The following is a 21,314-nucleotide window of genomic DNA, read 5'->3' on the forward strand; positions in this document are numbered from 1 at the left end:
TCCAGAGGTTCAAGCCGGATTCAAAAGAGGACGTGGAACAAGGGATATCATAGCTGTTGTCAGATGGATCTTGGCTCAAGGCAAAGAATACCAAAAAGATGTTTAGTTGTGTTTTAGTGACTACTATGCAAAGGCATTTGATTGTGTGGATCATGACAAATTATGGATAACATATGGATCAGGCAGTGTTTCGTTCTGCTGTGCATGGGGTCGCTATGAGTCGGAAACGACTTGACGGCACTTAACAACAACAACAACAACAACAACAACATGGTTAACTGAGTTTTGATAAGGGTGCTAAGTCTATTCATGGGAAAGGAACAGTCTCAACAAATGGTAGTGGTAAATGCACATGCAGACAAATGAAACGAGATCCAAACCTCACCCCACGCATAAAAATTAATTCAAAATGGATCGAGGACATAAATGTTAAATCAAAAGCCATAAAGTTCTGGAAGAAAATAGAGGGGCAAAGCTATGGGACCCAGTTTCTTTTTAAATGATAGATTATCAAATACAACAACAAATGCATGACCTGTAGAAGACAAAACAGATTAATTGAGACCTCACGAAAGTTAAATACTGATGTCCAGCAAAGGACTTTACCAAATGAGTGAAGAGATAATCTACATACTGAGAAAACATTTTCAGACACCATATATCCAATAATTCTCTAGTATCCTATATACATATATATATATATATATATATGTGTATGTGTGTGTGTGTATATATATATATAGAGAGAGAGAGAGAGAGAGAGAGAGAGAGAGGAACTCTCTCTGGTGGCATAGTGCCTAAGGCACTTGACTACTAACCAGAAGGCTGGTGGTTCAAACTCACCAGCAGCTCCTCAGAAGGAAGATGGGGCAATCTACTTCTGTAGTGATACTGCCTCGGAAACCCAAGGAGGGGTCGCTATGAGTCAGGGCTGACTTGAAAGCACTTAACAACAACAACAAATATATATATATACATATACATATATGAAACTTCTACAATTTAACAAAAAGACAACTCAATTAACAAATGTGCAAAGAGCATGAATAGACATTTCACCCAAGAGGATAGTCAAGCATCCGACAAACACATGAAAAGATGCTCATCAGCATCAGCCATTAGAGAGACACAAATCAAAACTATGAGATACCTACAAATAGAAATGATTAAAAAAAAAAAAAAAAAACCTAGAAACCAACAAATGTTGATAAGGATCTGCAGAGATTGGAACCCTTATCCATTGCTGGTAGGAAATGTAAAAGGGTATAACTGTTGTGGAAAATAGTATGGTGATTCCTCAAAATTTTTAATAGTAGAATTACCATGACTCAGCATTTCCATTCCTAGGTATATACCCTAGGAACCTAAAAGCCAACAAGAACAAGCAACCTAAGTGCCCATCAACAAATGAATGGATAAACAAAATGTGGTACTGCTAAAAGAACATGGAGTCAGCATCTACTGAGTTTCTCTAACTTCCCAAGAGGAAGACAGAATCACCATCAGCAGCCCAAGGTTTATTCCTATGAGGCCAGATATACCATCACCCTCCAGCACTTTTACCAACTTTGACACCAACTGTCCCTCCCATGATACTCACTACTTCTCTGCTGGGTTCGATAATTTGTTGCAATGGTCACATAAAACTCACAGATAGTATTCACAATTACGGGGTTTATTAGGGAAGTAAGAAGAACATGCTCAGGACACAATTCTTAAATCAGGACAGTCTCCCCTCTGCTGCGCCCTCAGACACTTCTCTCTGGTCCTTGGCCTCTCATCCTGGCCTCTGCCTCTGTGAGCCAGGTAAGCCTGTCACTCTGTCTCGTGCCTCTTGGTTCCACTGCCACTGTCTCTCCACCGGGGCATCTCTCTGCCAGGGTGCCTCTCAGTCAAGGAGGTCCAGTGCAGGGATCTTGGGTCCAAGGATGCGTTCCACTTCACCTCCAGCTTGTCTCTTTTGATGGCAGTGAAATCCCTTCTCTGTCTCTAAACCAAATCAAAAACCAAACTGTCTGCCACTGAGTTGATTCCAACTCATGGCAACCTCTCCTTGGGTTTCCAAGGCAGTATCTCCATGGAAGTAGATTGCCCAGTCTTCCTTCTGAGGAGTGGCTGGTGGGTTTGAACCACCAGCCTTCTGATTAGCAGTCAAATGCCTTAGGCACTAAACCATGAGAGTTCCTTCTCTACCTCTAGGAGGGCTCACTTTAAGCCTGGCAGAGTGACAAAACTAACCAATCCCAACATCAGAGTTCTATACACTTTATTTGCATGGTCCTACCCAGTAATCTGGTAGGAGTTACAAAGACTAGGCTACAAAAGCCTTAACAAGTAATTCACTGCACTGCAGATACATACATATAATGGAATACTACTTAGCCATAGGGAGAATTACAATCCTGGTATATGCCACAACATGGATGAACTTCAAAGACATTATGCTGTTTGAAATAAGTCAACCACAAAAGGGCAAATCCTGTATGACCTAACTTATATGAAGTTACAAGAACAGGTAAATATATAGAGACCAATGATTATTAGTGGTTAGTTGGGTGACGAGTGAGTTTACGTCTACAGTAATAGGAAAACTGGCATAAGTTAAGGGTAATGGTTATACAACTAACCAATGTAATTGATATCAAATAAGCTATATACCAGAAAATGGGTAAAACGGCAAATGTCGTATCATACAGGTATGCTCCAGTCTCTGAAAATTCATTTTACACCACTTTGCTTTCATAAAAGACTTCCATTAGTACCTGTTTTTGCAAACTGAAAGAAATCTGAAGAGGATTTTTACTTTTATGGAAAAAGGTGAAAAGCACAACTAGTGTTCATTGTTTATTTTGTAGTGAGCCATTAAAGAGGCAGCACACAAACCGAGCAGTGAGAGGGTGTGGACAAGCTCCTTCCCTTTCCCCAGGAACTACATTCAGTATCTTAGCATCAAGCTTCCTTAGCTTTGAATTCTGTCTGTGAACATTATATGTTAGTGTTATTTTAAGGTTTTATGTGTTATTTGGTATGATTTGGTAAGTTATTTTTTGGGTCCAGGAACCCCAAAATTTTTCCCATATAAGTTAATGATAATTGCTTCTTTGTTTTATCTTTGATTTAGCCTTATCAAAGCTTTCATAGGAATCGCCACTTCAGGATAGTGGGGAAAACCAGTATATAATGTTACAACAACAGTACCACCTCCCACCAAAAAAAAAAAAAAAAAAAGGCTGCGGTTGGTGCTACTACTTAGGTGGTTGTTGTTGTTGTTAAGTGCCGTCAAGTCGTTTCCAACTCATAGTGACCCCATGCACAGAACGAAACACTGCCCGATCCCGCACCAGCCCCACAATCCCTGCTATACTTGAGCCCATCATCGCAGCCACCATATCAATCCATCTCGTTGAAGGCCTCCCCCGCTTTCATCGACCCTCCACCCTACCAAGCATGACATCCTTCTCCAGGGAATGGTCCCTTCTTACAACATGACCAAAATAGGTGAGATGAAGTCTGGCCATTCTTGCTTCCAAGGAGCATTCTGGGTGCACTTCCTCCAGGACAGATCTGTTAGTTCTTTTAGCAGTCCATGGTACTTTCAGCATTCTTCGCCAGCACCACAACTCAAAAGCATCAACTCTTCTTCAGTCTTCCTTATTCATTGTCCAGCTCTCACATGCATACGAGGCGACTGGAAATATGGCTTGTGTCAGGCACACCTCAGTCCTCAAGGAGATATCCTTGCTCCTCAGCACTTAATACAGTTCCTTCGCAGTTGACTTTCCCAATGCTACACGTCGTCTAATGTCCTGACTGCTGCTTCCGTTGGCATCAATCATAGAACCAAGCAACGTGAATTCTCTGACAACCTCAATCTTCTCTCCATTTATTGTGATGCTGCTCATTGGTCCAGTTGTGAGGATTTTTGTTTCTTTATATTGAGACGTAATCCATACTGCAGACTGTATTCTTCAACCTTCATCAGTAGGTACCTTAAGTCATCCTCACTTTCAGCAAGCAAAGTTGTACCATCTGCATATCTCAGGTTGTTAATGATTCTTCCTCCAATCCTGATACCACGTTTTTCTTCATATAGTCCAGCTTCTCGGATTATTTGCTCAGCATATAGATTGAATAAGTGTGGAGAAAGAATACAACGCTGACGCACTCCCTTCTTGATTTTAAACCATGTAGTGTCCCCTTGTTCTGTTTGAACGACAGCCTCCTCCTGGTCAAGGTACAGATTCCTCATGAGTACAATCAAGTGCTCAGGAATTCCCATTCTTCTCAATGTTATCCATAATTTGTCATGATCCACACAATCAAATGCCTTTGCATAGTCAATAAAACACAAGTAAACACTCTACTTAGGTACAATCAAACAATTCATGAGGTTAGTTCTCTTGGTTCAAAAGCATAAGGGCATAGCTTTGTGAGACTGTCCCATTGGCCCAACATAGTTTTCAGTTTCTACTCAACCCATAATTAGGTGAGCACCTGGGGTCTTAAAAGCTTCTGAGTAACAATACAAGTATTAACAATTGGTCTCTAATTGCCTGGTGCAGCAGCAGCAGCAGGAGACAGGAATCCTAGAGAAGGAACTGGACTATAAATCTAACTGCCTATATGTAAGACTGCTTCCTTTACCAAAGAGATCAGAAGAACTGGATGGTACCACTATTCATCGTTTCAATCAAGGAATGATGAATACTGATGAGAAGGGGGGGGGTTGGGATTGTGGAACAGAATTTCAAATTCTTATCGAATCCAGACTTACTAGACCCATTGAAACTGAAGAAATTCCTATATCTATTGCCCTAAAAAACTCTTTGAACCATAAACTGAAACTATCCCATGAAGTCATCTTTAAACCAAACAGTTTAGCTAAATCAATGTTCACCTTGAGCATTGTGCTCTTGCAAAGAATTATATATATGAGATCAAACTGATAACTAACTGTAAACCACAGATGACAAGTTCAGGGTTCAGTACATCAAGGACCTCTGGTGGCGTAGTGCCTAAGGCATATGACTGGTAACCAGAAGGTTGGCAGTTCAAATGCACCAGCCCTCCGTGGAAGGAAGACTGGGCAATCTACTTCTGTATAGGTTTACTGCCTCAGAAACCCAAAGGGGGTCGCTATGAGTTAGAATCAACTCAATGGCAGTGAGTACATCTAAGTAAATATTGGCCAAATAATATGGGTAAAGAAAGCAAAAATGGTGACACAACGTGAATAATGTAACCAATGTCACTGAAGTATACATGTAGAAACTATTGAATGTCTTGCATTCCTGTACTGACTATTTTTCATACCATGGTTAGGCACCAGTAGGATATGTAACATATTTAATCAATTTTTTTCATGCTTCAACATCTCTGAAATGAAGATGCATGTTGTAGTCTATGACACGTTAGAACTTTAATTCACAGCTTTTATTTCTTAGTGGTACATATTTGGGTGTTTTCTGAATGACAGCATCTCAGATTTAACAAAATATAGTATTGTTTTCTAACCATTAAATCATTCACGTTACAGGAATAAATACTTATAAATCACCTACTATATATCTGGCATGACGAAGAATAATACCTGATATATTGTGTATTCTTTTCTGGAAACTGAAAACAAGTTAGAAAGTGTAATATTAAAGAAAACTTGAATTTGAGCATTGAAATAATGTACACAAATTATAAAATTCTACCAAGAATCTAAAATGCTAACAAGAATAAAAAGATAAATCATTTAGTTCTATCAAATAAAAATATAAAATGTCCAAAACCACAGCCTTAAACATCAACAAACTTCAAAAAGTTCTAACTTTGAAATTTTACTGAGAAGGAAACATCTTATACTCACGAAGCCAATTACTTTATATTTTAATTCTGTACCAATATTTATTTATAAGGTAAAATGACTTATCTGAATAAAGCCTAGCTCATAGAATATAATCCAATATCTCCAAAAAAGTCACTTACTGGCATGCGTTCTGTCACGCCACCGATCTTAAAGTTCATTGTAGATCTCACTGTCTGGGCACCATAATACTTATCATTTGGGACCTTGAGTTCACCAAAAGTGTCATATTCTATACGAAAGGAATTCTGGCTCGCCTAAAAACAAGGACAAGATACTGTTACGATTTGAAAAGACACGAAGTACCAAAAGAAAGAATATCATACCAGTTATAAGGAGGAAGAATTCACAGTTTTACAAATTGTAAAATCCTTCCCAGAATCTCTAAAATCTTAATGAAAATAAGTAGCACAGAGACAAAAGAAGCCAAAATTTCATTTGGATTCTCATTCTATTCCCTCCTCCTATAATTCTTTTCTTATAAAATTCTTCTCACACAAATTTATCAATTTTAAGACTTACTGTAGAATTCATACACTAAACAAAAGATTTTTCTAATTTTTATGTTTATTATTGGTCAAGTTTTAGACAAGTCAAAATACCTACATTAATGTTTATTTTACTGGGAACTTTAAAAAATAGTCTAAAATAATTATGTCTTTAAAGAACGCTTAACTGTGGTCTATGAATACTGGGCATGAGACATGGCATAGTGTCATACAAACAGTCCAGGTTTTGAAGTCAGAGAGGCCACCACTTAGTAGTTTTATCAACTTTGGCAAGTCATCTTTTCTCATCTATAAATTAAAGTAAATAGAACAAGAGAGATGGACTAGTTCTTAACCTTTTCAAGATGATACAACCATTTAAGGACTGAGGAAAATGAATATAATTACATCTAAAATTTTGCATATAATTTTCAGTGGTTTACTAAAATCTTAACTCAATCCTTCATCCATAATAAGAACCCATGGACCCAAAGTCCCTTTGAGGGCTAATTTAGGATTCTATGAAGTGTGTTAACTTATATTACTAAAAAAAATAGTAACTGTCTGTTACGGTTACGTCTCTGCCACTCTGACAAGAATATACCACAAATGAGACGGCTGAACAAACAGGAGTTCATTCTCTTACAGTTTGGAGGCTTAAAGTCCGAGTTCAAAGTGCCAGGCTCTAGGGGCTGGGTGAAAGGCCCTCAACCTTAGGCTTCAGCTCTGCCTCTTGCTCCCGGGCCAATGAAGATATAGGCATCTCCTCACTTAGGCAGCTACTGGCTGCTGAGGCTAACAAGCCCAAGGTTGACAAAATGGCACAGTCCTGATGTTACCAAACCACACGGCAGGCCATTAATTCAAGTTCATTGAAAGTCCCAAGGTCGGTAGAACATGGCAAGCTGATGAACAACAACATGGCTACATGCAGGGTTTAAGCGTGCCATAAGCTGGAGACCGTTCCCCAAGGCTTCTCCTTACATACAGGAGGCAGGCCACATGCATAAGGCAGCTACTCAGCTGCTCACAGTAGATTCCACCATGGAGTTGATTACCAGTCTCATCATGGGTAATACTATATTCAGCTGCCCAGCCACTTAACTAGGCCAAGCCAAGGTGACACACAAGGTAAAAAAAGCATTTCACACTTGACGTACCCAAAACCAAACTGAAAATAGTAATAAAACAAAAATCTCACAAATACCCAAAACACTAGAAATTTGGAATTTACATGACACTTTAGAAATGGGAAGACTTCAGAAAAGACACATAGAATTTTAATATGCTCATTTTGCATTAATTATGAATTAAACACAGCAAATGACTCAAAGATACGTATTTTTAAACTCTAATCAAGTAATTTTGTTTTTGTAAATAGTCCTCTACAGAGAAAAGTTTAATTGGTAGTTTATTCCTGGGCCTACGAAGATTTAGGAAACCCTTTACAAGTTAGAAAGCATTTTCGATTGCATGAAAAGAAAAGCATGATCATATCTGAGCAGAAATATAGGAATATCACCAGTAAGTACATTTGTTTTCCTATGGCTAAAGGTATGCAGAGGACTGCCTTAGGCCAGTAAGGAAAAGAAGCTAATAATAATCATATTCTGGCATTTATATTGCCATGTAATATTGCTCCTGCAAAATAAGAGAAAAAGCATCCATCACAGGAAGCTATACATTTATATATATATATTATATACATATATAAGGCTGGCATCTATAAGATGCAGTGTCCCCTGCAGTATGAATGCAATCAAGTCCCAGAAATACCAAATACTGTTACAAGCCCTTATCCCCAGGGATTAAGTGAACCTGAGGTGGTCTCAAAATTTGCATGTCAGTGTAAACCTGAAAAGTCAGCCAAAAATATATAGGTCTCAGGCCTTATAAGATATCCTCGGGAAAATGCATGTGCAAATTAACTAAGCCATCCCATTTCCTGAAGAAAAGGCAAAGTGTCTTGCAGATTCAGTCTGTGCTGAAAATATTTCAGTGCTCAAGGAGAAATCCAGATAATTTCTCACACAAAAAAGAGTAATTCAACACACAAAATTCAAAATTTGACTTGTTTTTGGGTTTTCTATGGTGTAGTGCCTAAGGCATTGACTGCTAACTAGAAGGCTGGCTGTGCAAATCCACCAGCCACCCCTTGGAAGGAAAACTGAGCAACCTACCTCCATAATGATACCGCCTCAGAAACCCAAGGAGGGGTCGCTATGAGTCAGATCTGAGTCGATGGCAGTGAATTTGGTTGGTTTTTTTGGTCTCTGAAAAAAAATCCATCTGGCCCTAAAATATAAGGTGGCCACAAAGTCTTGAAACATAATCAAATACATAATAAATGGTTTACTGATACTACATTAAAATATAAATCACAATATTGGCTATGTTTAATATTAATGGCCAACCTGAAAATCATTAAGGAAATAAAGAAAAGTGACTTAAAAAAATATGGGGCTTCCCTTTCCACCACACTATGAAGGCAGTTTCATAATTGGTCTCATTCTCACTGCACACCTTTTCTCATTTATAGCACTTTGTACTTATTGTGTGTGATTTCTTTGCTTATTTAATGGCCATCTCACCAAGTAGTTTCTAAGCTCTAAGACTGCTAACCAGAAGGCTGGTGGTTCAAACCCACCAGCCACTCCTCAGAACGAAATTGGGCAATCTACTTCCGTAGAGATAGATACCGCTTCGGAAACCCAAGGAGGGGGTCGCTATGAGTTGAATCAACTCGACAGCAGTGACTGACTGACTGACTCTCACACACACGCGCTTGCTTACTTGCTTAGAAACATAAACCAAAAAACCAAACTCACTGCCGTGGAGTCACCACTGCACTACCATAACTCTTTGAAAGATCCAAGATGGAAGCATTTATTTAATGAGCACTGTTACATCCCCAACACTGTCAAGGTACTTTCACATTTGTAATCTCGCCAAGTACCTGTAATTATTTCTATTTTATATAAGGGAATAGGATCACAAAGTTGCAGATATGAGTAGCAGTCCGATTTGAAATCAAATCGCAAAGCTCATACATACTACACCGTAGTGAACAGTGTAGAATCTCTCCTCTAAATTACCCTAAATTTCTCAAACTTTTCCTAACAAATATACACATGTACATTAAGCAATCATTTGTAAAGCCCAAATTACTGAAGGTGACATTCTAAAGAGCACAAGGGCTTACTCAACTCTGCCCGTCGTAATCTGAACTTGGACCTTCAAGCTCCGTAGCCTCTCTTGATGGAAAGTACTCATTCAGCAATAGTTAAGTTGTATCCAGTCTTCTCGAACACGCTGCAGAATACTAGACCCAAGACTACCAATTTCAGGGTTTTACAAAAGTTAAATGGGAAAACTATACTCAGCCTACCAAACTGAATTGGCGATTTCACAGAAAGTAAAAGCTTAAAGTTCCTAAGACCCTCCTAGCCCACCTGCAGGGCCTGAAAGCAGTGGCGCCCAATTCAGGAGGCTACTAGAATAACACCGAGCCCATGTCCGGCCAGCAAGACCCAGCTAAGCGGGCCGGAGAGTGGAGGGTGCTACCCCGCCTCCTGTCACTCGACACTGGCTGGGGGCTTCTGTACTGGCAGAACCGTAGCTATAAGCGCGGGTGAGATAGGCAGGTTACCCCAAGCACCCCAGCCTTGGCCCGGTCTTCGGGGAGCGCCAGCAGCGGGGGTTGGCAGAAGCCTGGCGGAGTAGTGCCATTCCTCCTCAAACATTCAACCGGCCGGAAGCTCCTACCTCGCGCTGAAGGAGGCGCCCCAGGCCTAAGGCCCGCTACCCCGCCGCGGGCGCCGAGCCCACTGCCGGGCTAGGCTGGATTTTCCGAAAAGTCCCTCGCGCCAGCAGGCGGGCGCCTAGGCCAGCAAGCAGGAGGCTGAAGGTCACCGCGGGGAAGCCAGGGACAACAGGCCTGCACTCACCATTCTAGCTGTGTTCGGGGGTGAGAATGGGAGGATGGCTGGGCCACGGAAGCCAGGAACCGAGACTGAGGCTAGAGGCCTCACGAGGCAACCCCCGCGCGCGAGGAAACCGAGTGCCCGGTACATGGTACCGCGTTAGGGTGACTAGATAGATGGGTTGCTGTGGCCACGCCTCTGCGCCGGCTCTCAGAATTCGTCCAGCCAACCGCCTGCACTCTTATCCAATCAACAGCCTCAAACTGGGCGAGACCTATCGTGAATAGCCAGTACACAGTGAATGAGCAGGCTTAACTTCCATATTGTTGTAGGGCGGGTGTTTAAACACTCAGATTCACGGGAAACTAGTGAGAAGGGGATTATGGGAAATTGAGTTCAGGCTGTACTTTGAGCCAATTTGATTGCCATTTGTAGCTGATAAGAGTGAGCGTACTAATTGTTGAGTAGCTTGGGGTTTGGTTGGTAAAATATAAAGAATTACTTATTCATTTACTTATTTATCATATGATCACTTCTTAAGTGTATTTTCCATTCGATTTTTTTTCTTTCCAGATTGTATTTTTATGTAGAAGATTTGCAAAGCACAGCAACATATAAACTAAACCAAACCTACTGCCATCCAGTTGATTCAGACTCCTAGCAACCCCCACAGGGTTTCCAAGACTGTAAATCTTTATGGAAGCAGACTGCCTCAACTTTCTCCAATGGAGTGCCTGATGGGTTCAAACCACCAACCTTTTGGTAAGCAGCTGAACCACTTAATAACCGTGCCACCAGAGCTCCTTACACCAAAGTATAGAAAAGTAAATAATAGTAATATTCATAATCCCACTACTCAAAGGTAAGATAATTACTTATTTCACTTTACATTTGAGGTCTCACAATTTCTCTCTCTTCTGTTTGTGTACTCTCAGAACTCTTTTTGAAGTACATAGTGTGGGAAAAGTCACAGTTACAAGTTGCAGCCCAGTGAATTTCTTGGTATGGACCTACTATCCATAGTTTATGTAACTCCAACAAATATCTGGGTGGGACTATAGAAATATGAGGTGTTTGTGTCCCACTAAGAGGATTGGATAGCTTGCTAATAATGTAAATAAGGTGCATGGCACCCTTGTGGGGGTGAGGCCATACAAATGAAATGTAGGGAACCCTGACAGGGATTGCTCAATTTTGCTTAAAAATGATCCATCCCAGAGTTGTGTGTGTGTGTGTGTGGGGGGGGAGAGTCTCACTACTATCAGTAAAGAAAGGCCAGGAGTGAAGCACATCCTGTGGATCTGAGAACCCTGTGCTAAACCTACTTGACCCAGGAGGCAGAGAAATAGCTATAACACTTGCTTAGATGGTGAGAAGCGGTAGCAGAGAAACAGTGGCAACAGAACTAGGAGACGTGCAGGAGATAGTTGAGTGGGCTTCTAGACCCACAGAGCAAGAAAGTTGAGGGCCTTTAGGTAGTAGGCTTGCTGGAAGAGTATAGTCCCTCTGGGCATTTATCAGCAGATCTCAAGGAGCTTTATAACACTTGCTGAAGTATGGCAAAGGCCAAGGGTCCAGAGAAAGGTGTGCCTGCAGGCACTGCTGAGAAGAAGCTGTCCTGATCAAAGAACTATATCCTGAGTCATTTCTGATCCTGAGTTGTAACTTGTTAGTTCCCTAATAAACCCCATTTTGAGGACTGTGTGTCCATTTGTTCTGGTTACCTAGTGCCACTCTGACAAGAATATACCACAAATGGGATGGCCTTAACAGTTTATTCTCTCACAGTTTAGAGGCTTTAAGTCCAAGTTCAAAGTGCCAGGCTCTAGGGGCTGGATGAAAGCCACTCAACCTTGGGGTCCAGCTCTGCCTCCTGCTTCCGGCCCACTGGAACTAGAGGCGTTTCTTCACTCAGACAGCTGCTGGCTGCTGAGGCTGAAAAACCCAAGGCTGACAAGTAAAAGGCACCATCCCAATATTACCAAACCACATGGCAGGCCATTAATTTAAGTCCATTTTAAGTCCCAAGGTTGGCAGAACATGGCAGGCTGCTGAACAATGAATGGCACAGGTACATGCAGGGTCCAAGCATGTCATAAGCTAGAGACCATTCCCAAAGCTGCTTCTTACCTACGGGAAGCAGACCACATACCCAAAGCAGCTACTCAGCTGCTTGTGGTAGATCCCACCATGGAGTTGATTACCAGTCTCATCATTGGGAATAACTACCACCAGCTGCCCAGCCACTCAACCAGGCCCAGCCAAGTTGACACACAAACATAACTACAGCACAATTGTAACCAATTACTGAACCAGCAAAGAAGTAGAGAGAGTGCTAGCAGAGAAGTATACAATTTCCTGGGATGAACAGTTGATGTCAAAAGTAGTAAAAAAGTTGGAGGATGGAGGCATGTTTGATCTATACCTTATAGGAATCAGCCTTGGGCTGCCCTTGACCTTGATCTTCCTCCCCCCTTGTGTAGTTGGAGGTCAGACACCACTCCCATACCATTTTGACACAAGTATTTAAAAATTTTATTCTTTGCATCTAGGCTTCAAATTTCTTGCACAGATAACATACATTTAAAAAGTCATACTGTTGGACTTCCAACAAGGTGGCAGAATAGGGAGAAAAGCTACACAGACCCTCTACAACAAAGAAACGAGAAACCAGTTGACACAGACACAGAACATAATCCTGAAATCCTAAACTTTGAATGGAAGGATAAAGAAGTGGATTAAATACCAACTAGTGGAAGAACTTGAATGAAAGCAGTGAATAAGGAGACAAATGGAGCTGTGGACTGTCAGCTGTCCTAAGGACATGGCCAGTTTGAACAGTTACAAATGACATTCCAATCTGGGCAGCAACCTAAGAATTGGCTCTGCTTGCTGAGGACTGCATGGGAAACTGCACTGGTGGCTGACGACTAGCAAGGAAAACAGTGAATAAGGAGACAAACAGAACTGTGGAGTGTTGGCTGACAGCACAGCCATTTTGAATAATCACAAGCGGTGTTATGATCTGGCAGCAACCTAAGAATAGGTTTCACTTGCCAAGGACAGCAGGGGCAACCACACTGGAGGCTGTCGACTGAAAAGGTGCAATATTCCCCTTGTTATTCTTGTACCCCACACTCTGTTGGTAAGTGCAAGTGTGGCTGTCCCCCAACTCCACCCACCTTCTGGACCTGCAGGAATTCCATCCCAGTCTGGGTGCCCTAGAATCAACTGCCTTCTGGGCAGGCAGGACTTGGTCCCAGCACTAGGTGACCTGTTCCTAGACACCAGTAGGAATTTTTTTTTTTTTTTTTGTATCCTACATCCAGCTGACTTTTTGGACAGCAAGAACGTTTTTTTCTATGAACAAGACCTTGCTCCTAGTTACCTTTTGAGAAATCAGGGATTTTGTCTGGGTCTACAAGCCCTGCCCACAGCTGCTTTTTGAGCTGGCTGGAACTCCCTCTGGAACTAGGCACCTTGTTCCCAATCATCTTTTGGATGGGTAGAAACTTTTTCTGGGTCCAGGAGCCCTGCCCACAAACACTGTCTGGAACTAGTCTTAAAACAAGTGTCTATTGTTTGGCTAGAAGCCACGGGAGTGAGTTCAAATCCAGGCCTGAAGGCTAACTAGGGGCCATGATCTCAGAGGTCTCACCAGGCTCTATCAGACCAATAAGCCTGTTTTTTTTTTTAATTTTTTTTTTTTTATGATTTTGAGTTTTGTTCCACATTGTTCCCCTACTCTACCCAGGATCTCCTGCATTGATCCCTTTCTCAGTGGTTGACAGTGGTAGCTGGGTACCATCTAGGTCTTCTGGTCTCATGATCATATAGGCTGAGGATCGCATGGTCCACTAATCCTTTGGACTAATTGTTTCCATGTGTCTTTAATTTTCTTCATTTTTCTTTGCTCCAGATGAGGAGAGACCAATTGTTGCATCTAGATGGCTGTTTTCAAGCTTTTAAGACCCCAGTTGCTACTCACCAGAATACGATGTAGAACAATGCTTTTGTGAAGTATGTTATGCCAATTGAGCTTGATCTGCCCCTCCCCCCACGATCATGCTCCCAAGCCCACAGGTCCAACAACTCCCTCCATCAGGGCCATTCATTGTGGCTAAGAAGTTATCATGACTTTGCCCACTGTTAGTTCTATTTATATGTAAACTCTTACAGCACATACAAGTATGTATGTACATATATTGTTTGCCAACCTTATATATGTTCATGGGTATATTATCTATTGCCTAGACATATCTGATAATTCAGCCTGTCTACCCATCTATTTACCTGTAGATTAATGTTTGTTACCACTGATAATGCAGTATTGTATATGTAAAAGTGTTTATATTTGTTGTCTGTACCTCTTGTGCACCTCTCTGTGTCTTCCTTTTTCCTAGTGTTATAATGTTGGTCACTCAATGTGGTATATTGCCTTTCCCTTCACCCAAATCAGTACTTGTCTCTTACCTATATAGCAATTTTGTTTGTTTGTTTTTAATTATTATTTTCCCTTCCTCCTTTCTTTATTTCCTTTTATTTTTTCTCCTCTTCTTCCCTTGTTCTTGTCCTCCTCCACCCCCACCTTTTCCTGGTTTCTTTCTTTTCTTTCTATCTCTTTTGGTTCTTCCCATCCCTTGTTTTTCTATTTGCATTTTTCTCATTTTTTTCTTTATAATTCTATTCTCTTGTTCTCTTATATCTCTCCCCAGATATTGTGTTATTTTTATCTTTTCTCTTTGTCCTTCTTTTGTCTTATTTTTTAAATTGTTTCTTTTCACTTACTGCCTTTTGTATGCATTTGTTAATGTTTATTTACACAGTTTGTGTGTTTTGTGCTCTTGTTTTTGTTTTTATTTTTTGGTGTTTTTATTACTATTGTTATTATTTATTTATTTATTTATTTTTGGTCTAACCAGGTGGGAGACAGCAACTGTGCCCCCATGACCCAACCATAACTGCACCACCTGCAGCCCCACCCACTGGGTGAGGGCCAACACTTTCTTCTGCACCAACTTTTTGATGAGAGAGTATGGCCAATACCAGCCCAACTCACCTTCAATTGCTCTTCACAAACAGCTAACACATATCTGTGCACACACTGTCATACTCTCTAATCCCCACAAGGAGACCAGTAAGAAGTGCTTAAGGGCAGCCAAACTGGAAAATACAGTAGAAATATAAATACAATAATATCACAATGTTTTGGAGATAACTGAGCATCCTAGCTCATACAAAAAAGCCAGATAAAGTAGTACAAGTAAGGGACCAGGCTAAAGATCCAGAAAACATCCCTGAGAAGGAAGTGGCTTTGGAACAGCCTGATAAGGAATTCAAAATAATTATATTTAAGTACTTTCAACAGACTGAGAGATCAAGAGAAACACTGACAAAAATAAGAAAAACACAGTCAAAATTCTAGAACAGTTTAGGAAAACAATACAAGAATAAATAGACAAAATAAAAGAAAGTTAGAAATCATACAAAAACAAAAAATACACATCCAGAAGATTATTACTAACCTTTAGATAACACATTGAATGGGAAAAATAATAGAATTGAATTAATGAAAGACAGATTTAGAAACATTGAAGACATATCTCTCAATACTACTTTTTTAAGGGATCACTCAGAAAGAAGATCAAAATAAAATGAAGAAAACCTAAAATTCATGTCGGACACCATCAAGAGGAATAACTTACATGTGACTGGAATTCTAGAACAGGAAGAGACAAATAAAACTAGAGAAATTGCCAAAGATTTGTTGGAAGAGAACTTCCTTAATATGATGAAAGACAAGAAAATATCCATTCAAGAAGTGCAACACACCCCAAACAAACCCCAAAAAGAAAATAACCAAGGCATATATAGTCAAACTCACCAAAACCGAAGATGAAGAAAGAATCCTGAAAACAGTACTAACACTTTAAACAGGGAACCAGAGATATCAATGGGTAAATGAGGACAACTGCAAACCAAAAAGAGGGTATAAATAGTGTAGGCACAGACCTTCAAAATAGTGAGTAAGTCAAGACAATTGCAGGATAGAACAGACTGTTCTAAAGTTGGGAAGAAAATAATCACAGGGTAACCTCAAAGAAAACTAATCAAAATAAAAAATTAATCAAAATAAAAAAGATGAGAGTCACAAATATTTGTCAAACACTGAAACAATAGCAACAAAGGAAATAATAGCAAATTTCATAACCAAAATGAGCTCAGGACAGAAAATTATATGGAACAAAAAATTCAGAAACACCAAGAAAAACACATAGCAAAAGGACAGCAATAATTTCATACTTGTCAATAATTACACTGACTATAAATGGATTAAATACACCACTCAAAAGATGGAGAGTTGCAGACAGGGTAAGAAAATATGACCCATCAATATGCTGGTACAAGAGGCTCTCCTTAGACACAAAGACAAAAATAGACTGAAAATCAAAGGTTGAAGAAAGATAAAATCAAGCAAATGGCAATCAAAAAAGAGCAGGAGTGGCAACATTAATTTCTGATAAAATATACTTTAAGATAAAACCACCATAAGAGACAAGGAAAGACATTATATAATGATTAAAGGATCAATCGAGTAAGAGGACATAACCATAATATCTGTGCACCCAATGAAAGAGCCACAAAATACATAAATGAGAGTTTAACAGAATTGAAAAGACAAATAGATGATTTCACTGTAATAGTAGAAGACTATAATGTACCACTTTAAATGAAAGATAGAACAACTAGAAATAAACTCAATATAAAAAGAGCAAACACATAGAAACTTGATAACACTCACCTTAAAAATTACTGGGTAAGAGAAGAAATAAAAAAGGAAATTAAAAATTCCTTGAATCTAATGAGAATGTAAACACAACATACCAAAATCTTTCGGACATAACAAAAGCAATTATCAGAGGGCAATTTATAGCAATAAATGCACACATCAAAAAACAAGGAAAAGCCAAAGTCAACACATTAACTGAACATCTCCCATGGTTAGAAAAAAGAGCAGCAAAAAAGCACATAGTTGGCTGAAGAAAATAAAGATATGAGCAGAAATAAGTGAAACAGAAAATAGAAGGACAATAGAAAAAATCAACAAGACTAGACATTGGTTTCTTGAAAGATTAATAAAATTGAGAAACCACTGGCAAATTTAACAAAGGAAAAGAAGAAGATGCAAATAGCACAAATAAGAAATGAAATGAGCAACATCACATCAGAACTAACCAAAATACAAAGGATAATATCAGGATACTACGAAGAACTGTACTCCTACAAATTTGAAAACCTAGAAGAAATGGACAGATTTCTACAACCATAATATTTACCTAAACTAACACAGACTGAGGTCAACAATATGAACAGACCCATGACAAAAGAAGAATTGAACCAGTCATGAAAAAACTACCAACAACAAAAAACAGTCCTGGCCCAGACAGTTGCACTGAAGAATACTACCAAACATTGAGAAAAATGCTGACATCAATCCTACTGAAAGTATTTCAGAACATAGAAAAAGATGGAATCATCCCAAATTCATTTTATGAAGCAAGCATAACCATAATATTAAAACCAGGCAAAGACACTGCTGAAAAGGAAAACTACAAACCAGTGTTCCTCATGAATGTAGATGCAAAACTCTTCAATGAAATCCTAGCCAATAGACTCCAACAATGTATTAAAAAATAATACACCATAACCAGGTGGGATTCATACCAGGTATGCAAGGATGGTTTACCAATAGAAAAACAATCGACATAATCCATTACATAATTAAAATAAAGGGAAAGAACCACATTATCATGTCAATGAATGCAGAAAAGGCATTTGATAAAGTCCAGTGTCCATGCCTGATAGAAACTCTCAGAGAAATAGGAATAGAAGGGAAATTCTTCAACATAATAGAGGTCATATAGCAATACCAAGAGCAAACATTAATCTCACTGGAGAGAGAAGCATTTCCCTTGCAAATGAGAACCAGACAAGGATGCCCTATATCACCACTTCTATTCAACAATATGTGGGAAGTCCTGTTGTTGTTGTTAGGTGCCGTTGAGTCATCTCTGACTCATAGCAACCCTATGCACAGCAGAACGAAACACCACCCGGTCCTGAAACAGCTCCATGATTCTTGCTATACTTGAGCCCATTGCCGTTGTCACCATGTCAGTCCATCTCTTTGAGGGCCTTCCCCTCTTTCGTCGACCCTCCACCTTACCAAGCATGATATCCTGCTCGAGGGAATGGTCTCTTCTGACAACATGACCAAAGTATGTGAGATGAAGTCTGGCTATTCTCGCCTCCAAGGAGCATTCCAGCTGCACTTTCTCCAGGAGAGACCTGTTAGTTCTTTTATCAGTCCACAGTACTTTCAGCATTCTGCATCAACACCAGGGCTCAAAAGCATCAATTCTTCGGTCTTCCTTATTCATTGTCCAACTCTCACATGTATATGAGGCAATTGAAAATACCATAGCTTGGATCAGGTGCACCTTAGTCCTCAAGGAGACATCTTTGCTCTTCAGCACTTGAAAAGAGGTCCTTTGTAGCTGATTTGCCCAGTGCTATACATTATCTGGGGGGAGCTCTGGTAGCATAGTGGCTAAGACACTTGCCTGCTAACCAGAAGGCTGGCGGTTCAAACCCACCAGCCACTCCCCGGAAGGAAGGTTGGGCAATCCTACTTCCGTAGTGATACTGCCTCAGAAACCCAAGGAGGGGTCGCTATGAGTCGGGGCCGACTCGATGACACATAACAACAACAACAACATACATTATCTGATGTCCTGACTGCTGCGTCCATTGACATCGATTATAGAACCAAGCAATGTGAATTCTTTGACAATTTCAGTCTTTCTCCATTTATCATAATGATGCTAATAGGTCCAGTTGTGAGGACTTTTGTTGTCTTTATATTGAGATTATATTGGAAGTCCTAGCCAGGGCAATAAGGCAAGAAAAGGAAATAAAAAGCATCAAAATTGGTAAGTGTTTTGGTTACTTTGTGCTGCTCTAACAGAAATTACCACAAATGTGTGACTTTAACAAACAGTTTATTTCCTTACAGTTTTGGAGGCTAGAAGTATGAGTTCAAAGTGCCAGCCAGGCTCTAGGGGCTGGGTAAAAGCCCCTCAACCTTGAGCTTCAGCTCTGCTTCTTGCTCCCAGCCCACTGAAGCCGGAGGTTTTCTTCACTCAGGCCACTCCTGGCTGCTGAGGCTAATAAACCCAAGGTCTATAAGTAAAAAGATACACTCCTGATATTACCAAAACACATGGCAGGCCATTGATTCAGGTCCATTAAGAGTCCCAAGATCAGCAGACACTGTGGCAGGCTACTGAATAATGATTCAACTACATGCAGGATTCAAGTGTGCCGAAAGCTGGAGCCCTTCCTCAAAGCTGCTGCTTATATACTGTAAGCAGACCACATCCCTCAGGCAGCTATTCAGCTGCTCTAGTATCTTCCACTATGGAGTTTAATACCAACCTCACTATGGGGAATAACTACCACCAGCTGCCCAGCCACTCAAAACTAGGCTCAGACAAGATGATACATAACCTTAACTACCACAGTAAGGAAGAAGTAAAACTATCCATATTTGCAGATAATATGAGCCTATATGCACCAAATTTATGCACCAACCACCAAAGCCAAAGATGAAGAAATTGAAGATTTTTACCAACTTTGGCAGTCTGAAATTGACTGAACATGCAATCCAGATGTGTTGATTATTACTGGTGATTGGGATGCCAAAGTTGGAAACAGAAGAATTACCAGTAGTTGGAAAATATGGCTTTGATAATAGAAATAATGCTGGAGATTGCATTATAAAATTTTGCAAGACCAAAGACTTATTCATTACAAATACCTTTTTATATAGGTATAATAACACAAATGGCAGCTATACACATGGGCTTCACCAGATAGAGTACACAGGAATCAGATTGACTACATCTGTGGCAAAAGGCAATAGAGAAGCTCAATATCTTCAGCCAAAAAAGGCCAGGTGCTGACTGTGGAACAGACATCAACTGCTCATATGCAAGTTCAAGTTGAAGCTGAAAACAAAACAAGTCCATGAGACCCAAAATATGACCTTGATTATATCCCTCCTGAATGAAATACTATCTAAAGAAGAGATTTGATGCATTGAACATCAATGACTGACAACCAGAGAAATTGTGGGATGACATCAAGAACAGCATCCAGGAAGAAAGCAAAAGGTCATAAAAAAAAAGACAAGAAAGGAGGAAAATACCAAAATGGATGTCAGAAGTGACTCAAACTTGCCCTTGAACAGAGACTAACTAAAGCAAATGGAAGAAATAACAAGATAAAAGAGCTGAACAGAAGATTTCAAAGAGCAGCTCAAGAAGACAAAGTCAATTATTGTAATGAAATTTAAAGACCTGGAGTTAGAAAATCAAAAGGGAAGAGCATGCTTGGTGTTTCTCAAGCTGAAAGAACTGAAGAGGAAATTTAAGCCTTAAATTGCTATATTGAAAGATTCTATGGGCAAAATATTGAATGATGAAGGAAACATCAAAAGAAGATGGATGGAATACACAGAGTCACTATACCAAAAAGAATTGGTTGATGTTCATCCATTTCAAGAGGTGGCATATGATCAAGAACCAATGGTATTGAAGGAAGAAGTCAAAGCTGCACTGAAGGAATTGGCAAAAAACAAGGCTCCAGGAATGATAGAACACCCACTGAGATGTTTCAACAAATGGATGCTGCACTGGAGGCACTCCCTCAGCTATGCCAAGAGATTTGGAAGACAGCTACCTGGCCAACCATCTGGAAGAGATCCATATTTGTACTGATTCCAAAGAAAGGATCCCACAGAATGTGGAAATTATTGTACAGTATCATTAGTATTGCATGGAAATAAAATCTTACTGAAGATAATTCAAAAACTATTGCAGCAGTATATTGACAGAGAACTTAAAGAAATGTGAGCTAGATTCAGAAGAGGATGTGGAATGAAGGATATCATTGCTGATATCAGAAGTATCTTGGCTGAAAGTAAAG

The 21,314-nt window shown here is 39.9% G+C and overlaps 1 protein-coding gene across 1 annotated transcript in view; it reads right to left on the reverse strand.

Moving 5' to 3' along the window:
* Window positions 1-10,415, reverse strand: part of FH (fumarate hydratase) — a 61,664-nt gene extending 51,249 nt beyond the window's left edge. The window contains exons 1-2 of the mRNA XM_007942716.2: window positions 10,290-10,415; window positions 5,977-6,111 (exon numbers count right to left, since the gene is read on the reverse strand). Of these exons, the coding sequence (XP_007940907.1) occupies window positions 5,977-6,111; window positions 10,290-10,415 (261 nt within the window). The remainder of the gene's footprint in view (window positions 1-5,976; window positions 6,112-10,289) is intronic.
* Window positions 10,416-21,314: the final 10,899 nt, after the last annotated feature.

This window comes from Orycteropus afer, unplaced genomic scaffold (genome assembly GCF_000298275.1).
Source record: "Orycteropus afer afer isolate SDZICR_OR568_19922 unplaced genomic scaffold, OryAfe1.0 scaffold00096, whole genome shotgun sequence".
Classification (NCBI taxonomy): Eukaryota; Metazoa; Chordata; class Mammalia; order Tubulidentata; family Orycteropodidae; genus Orycteropus; species Orycteropus afer.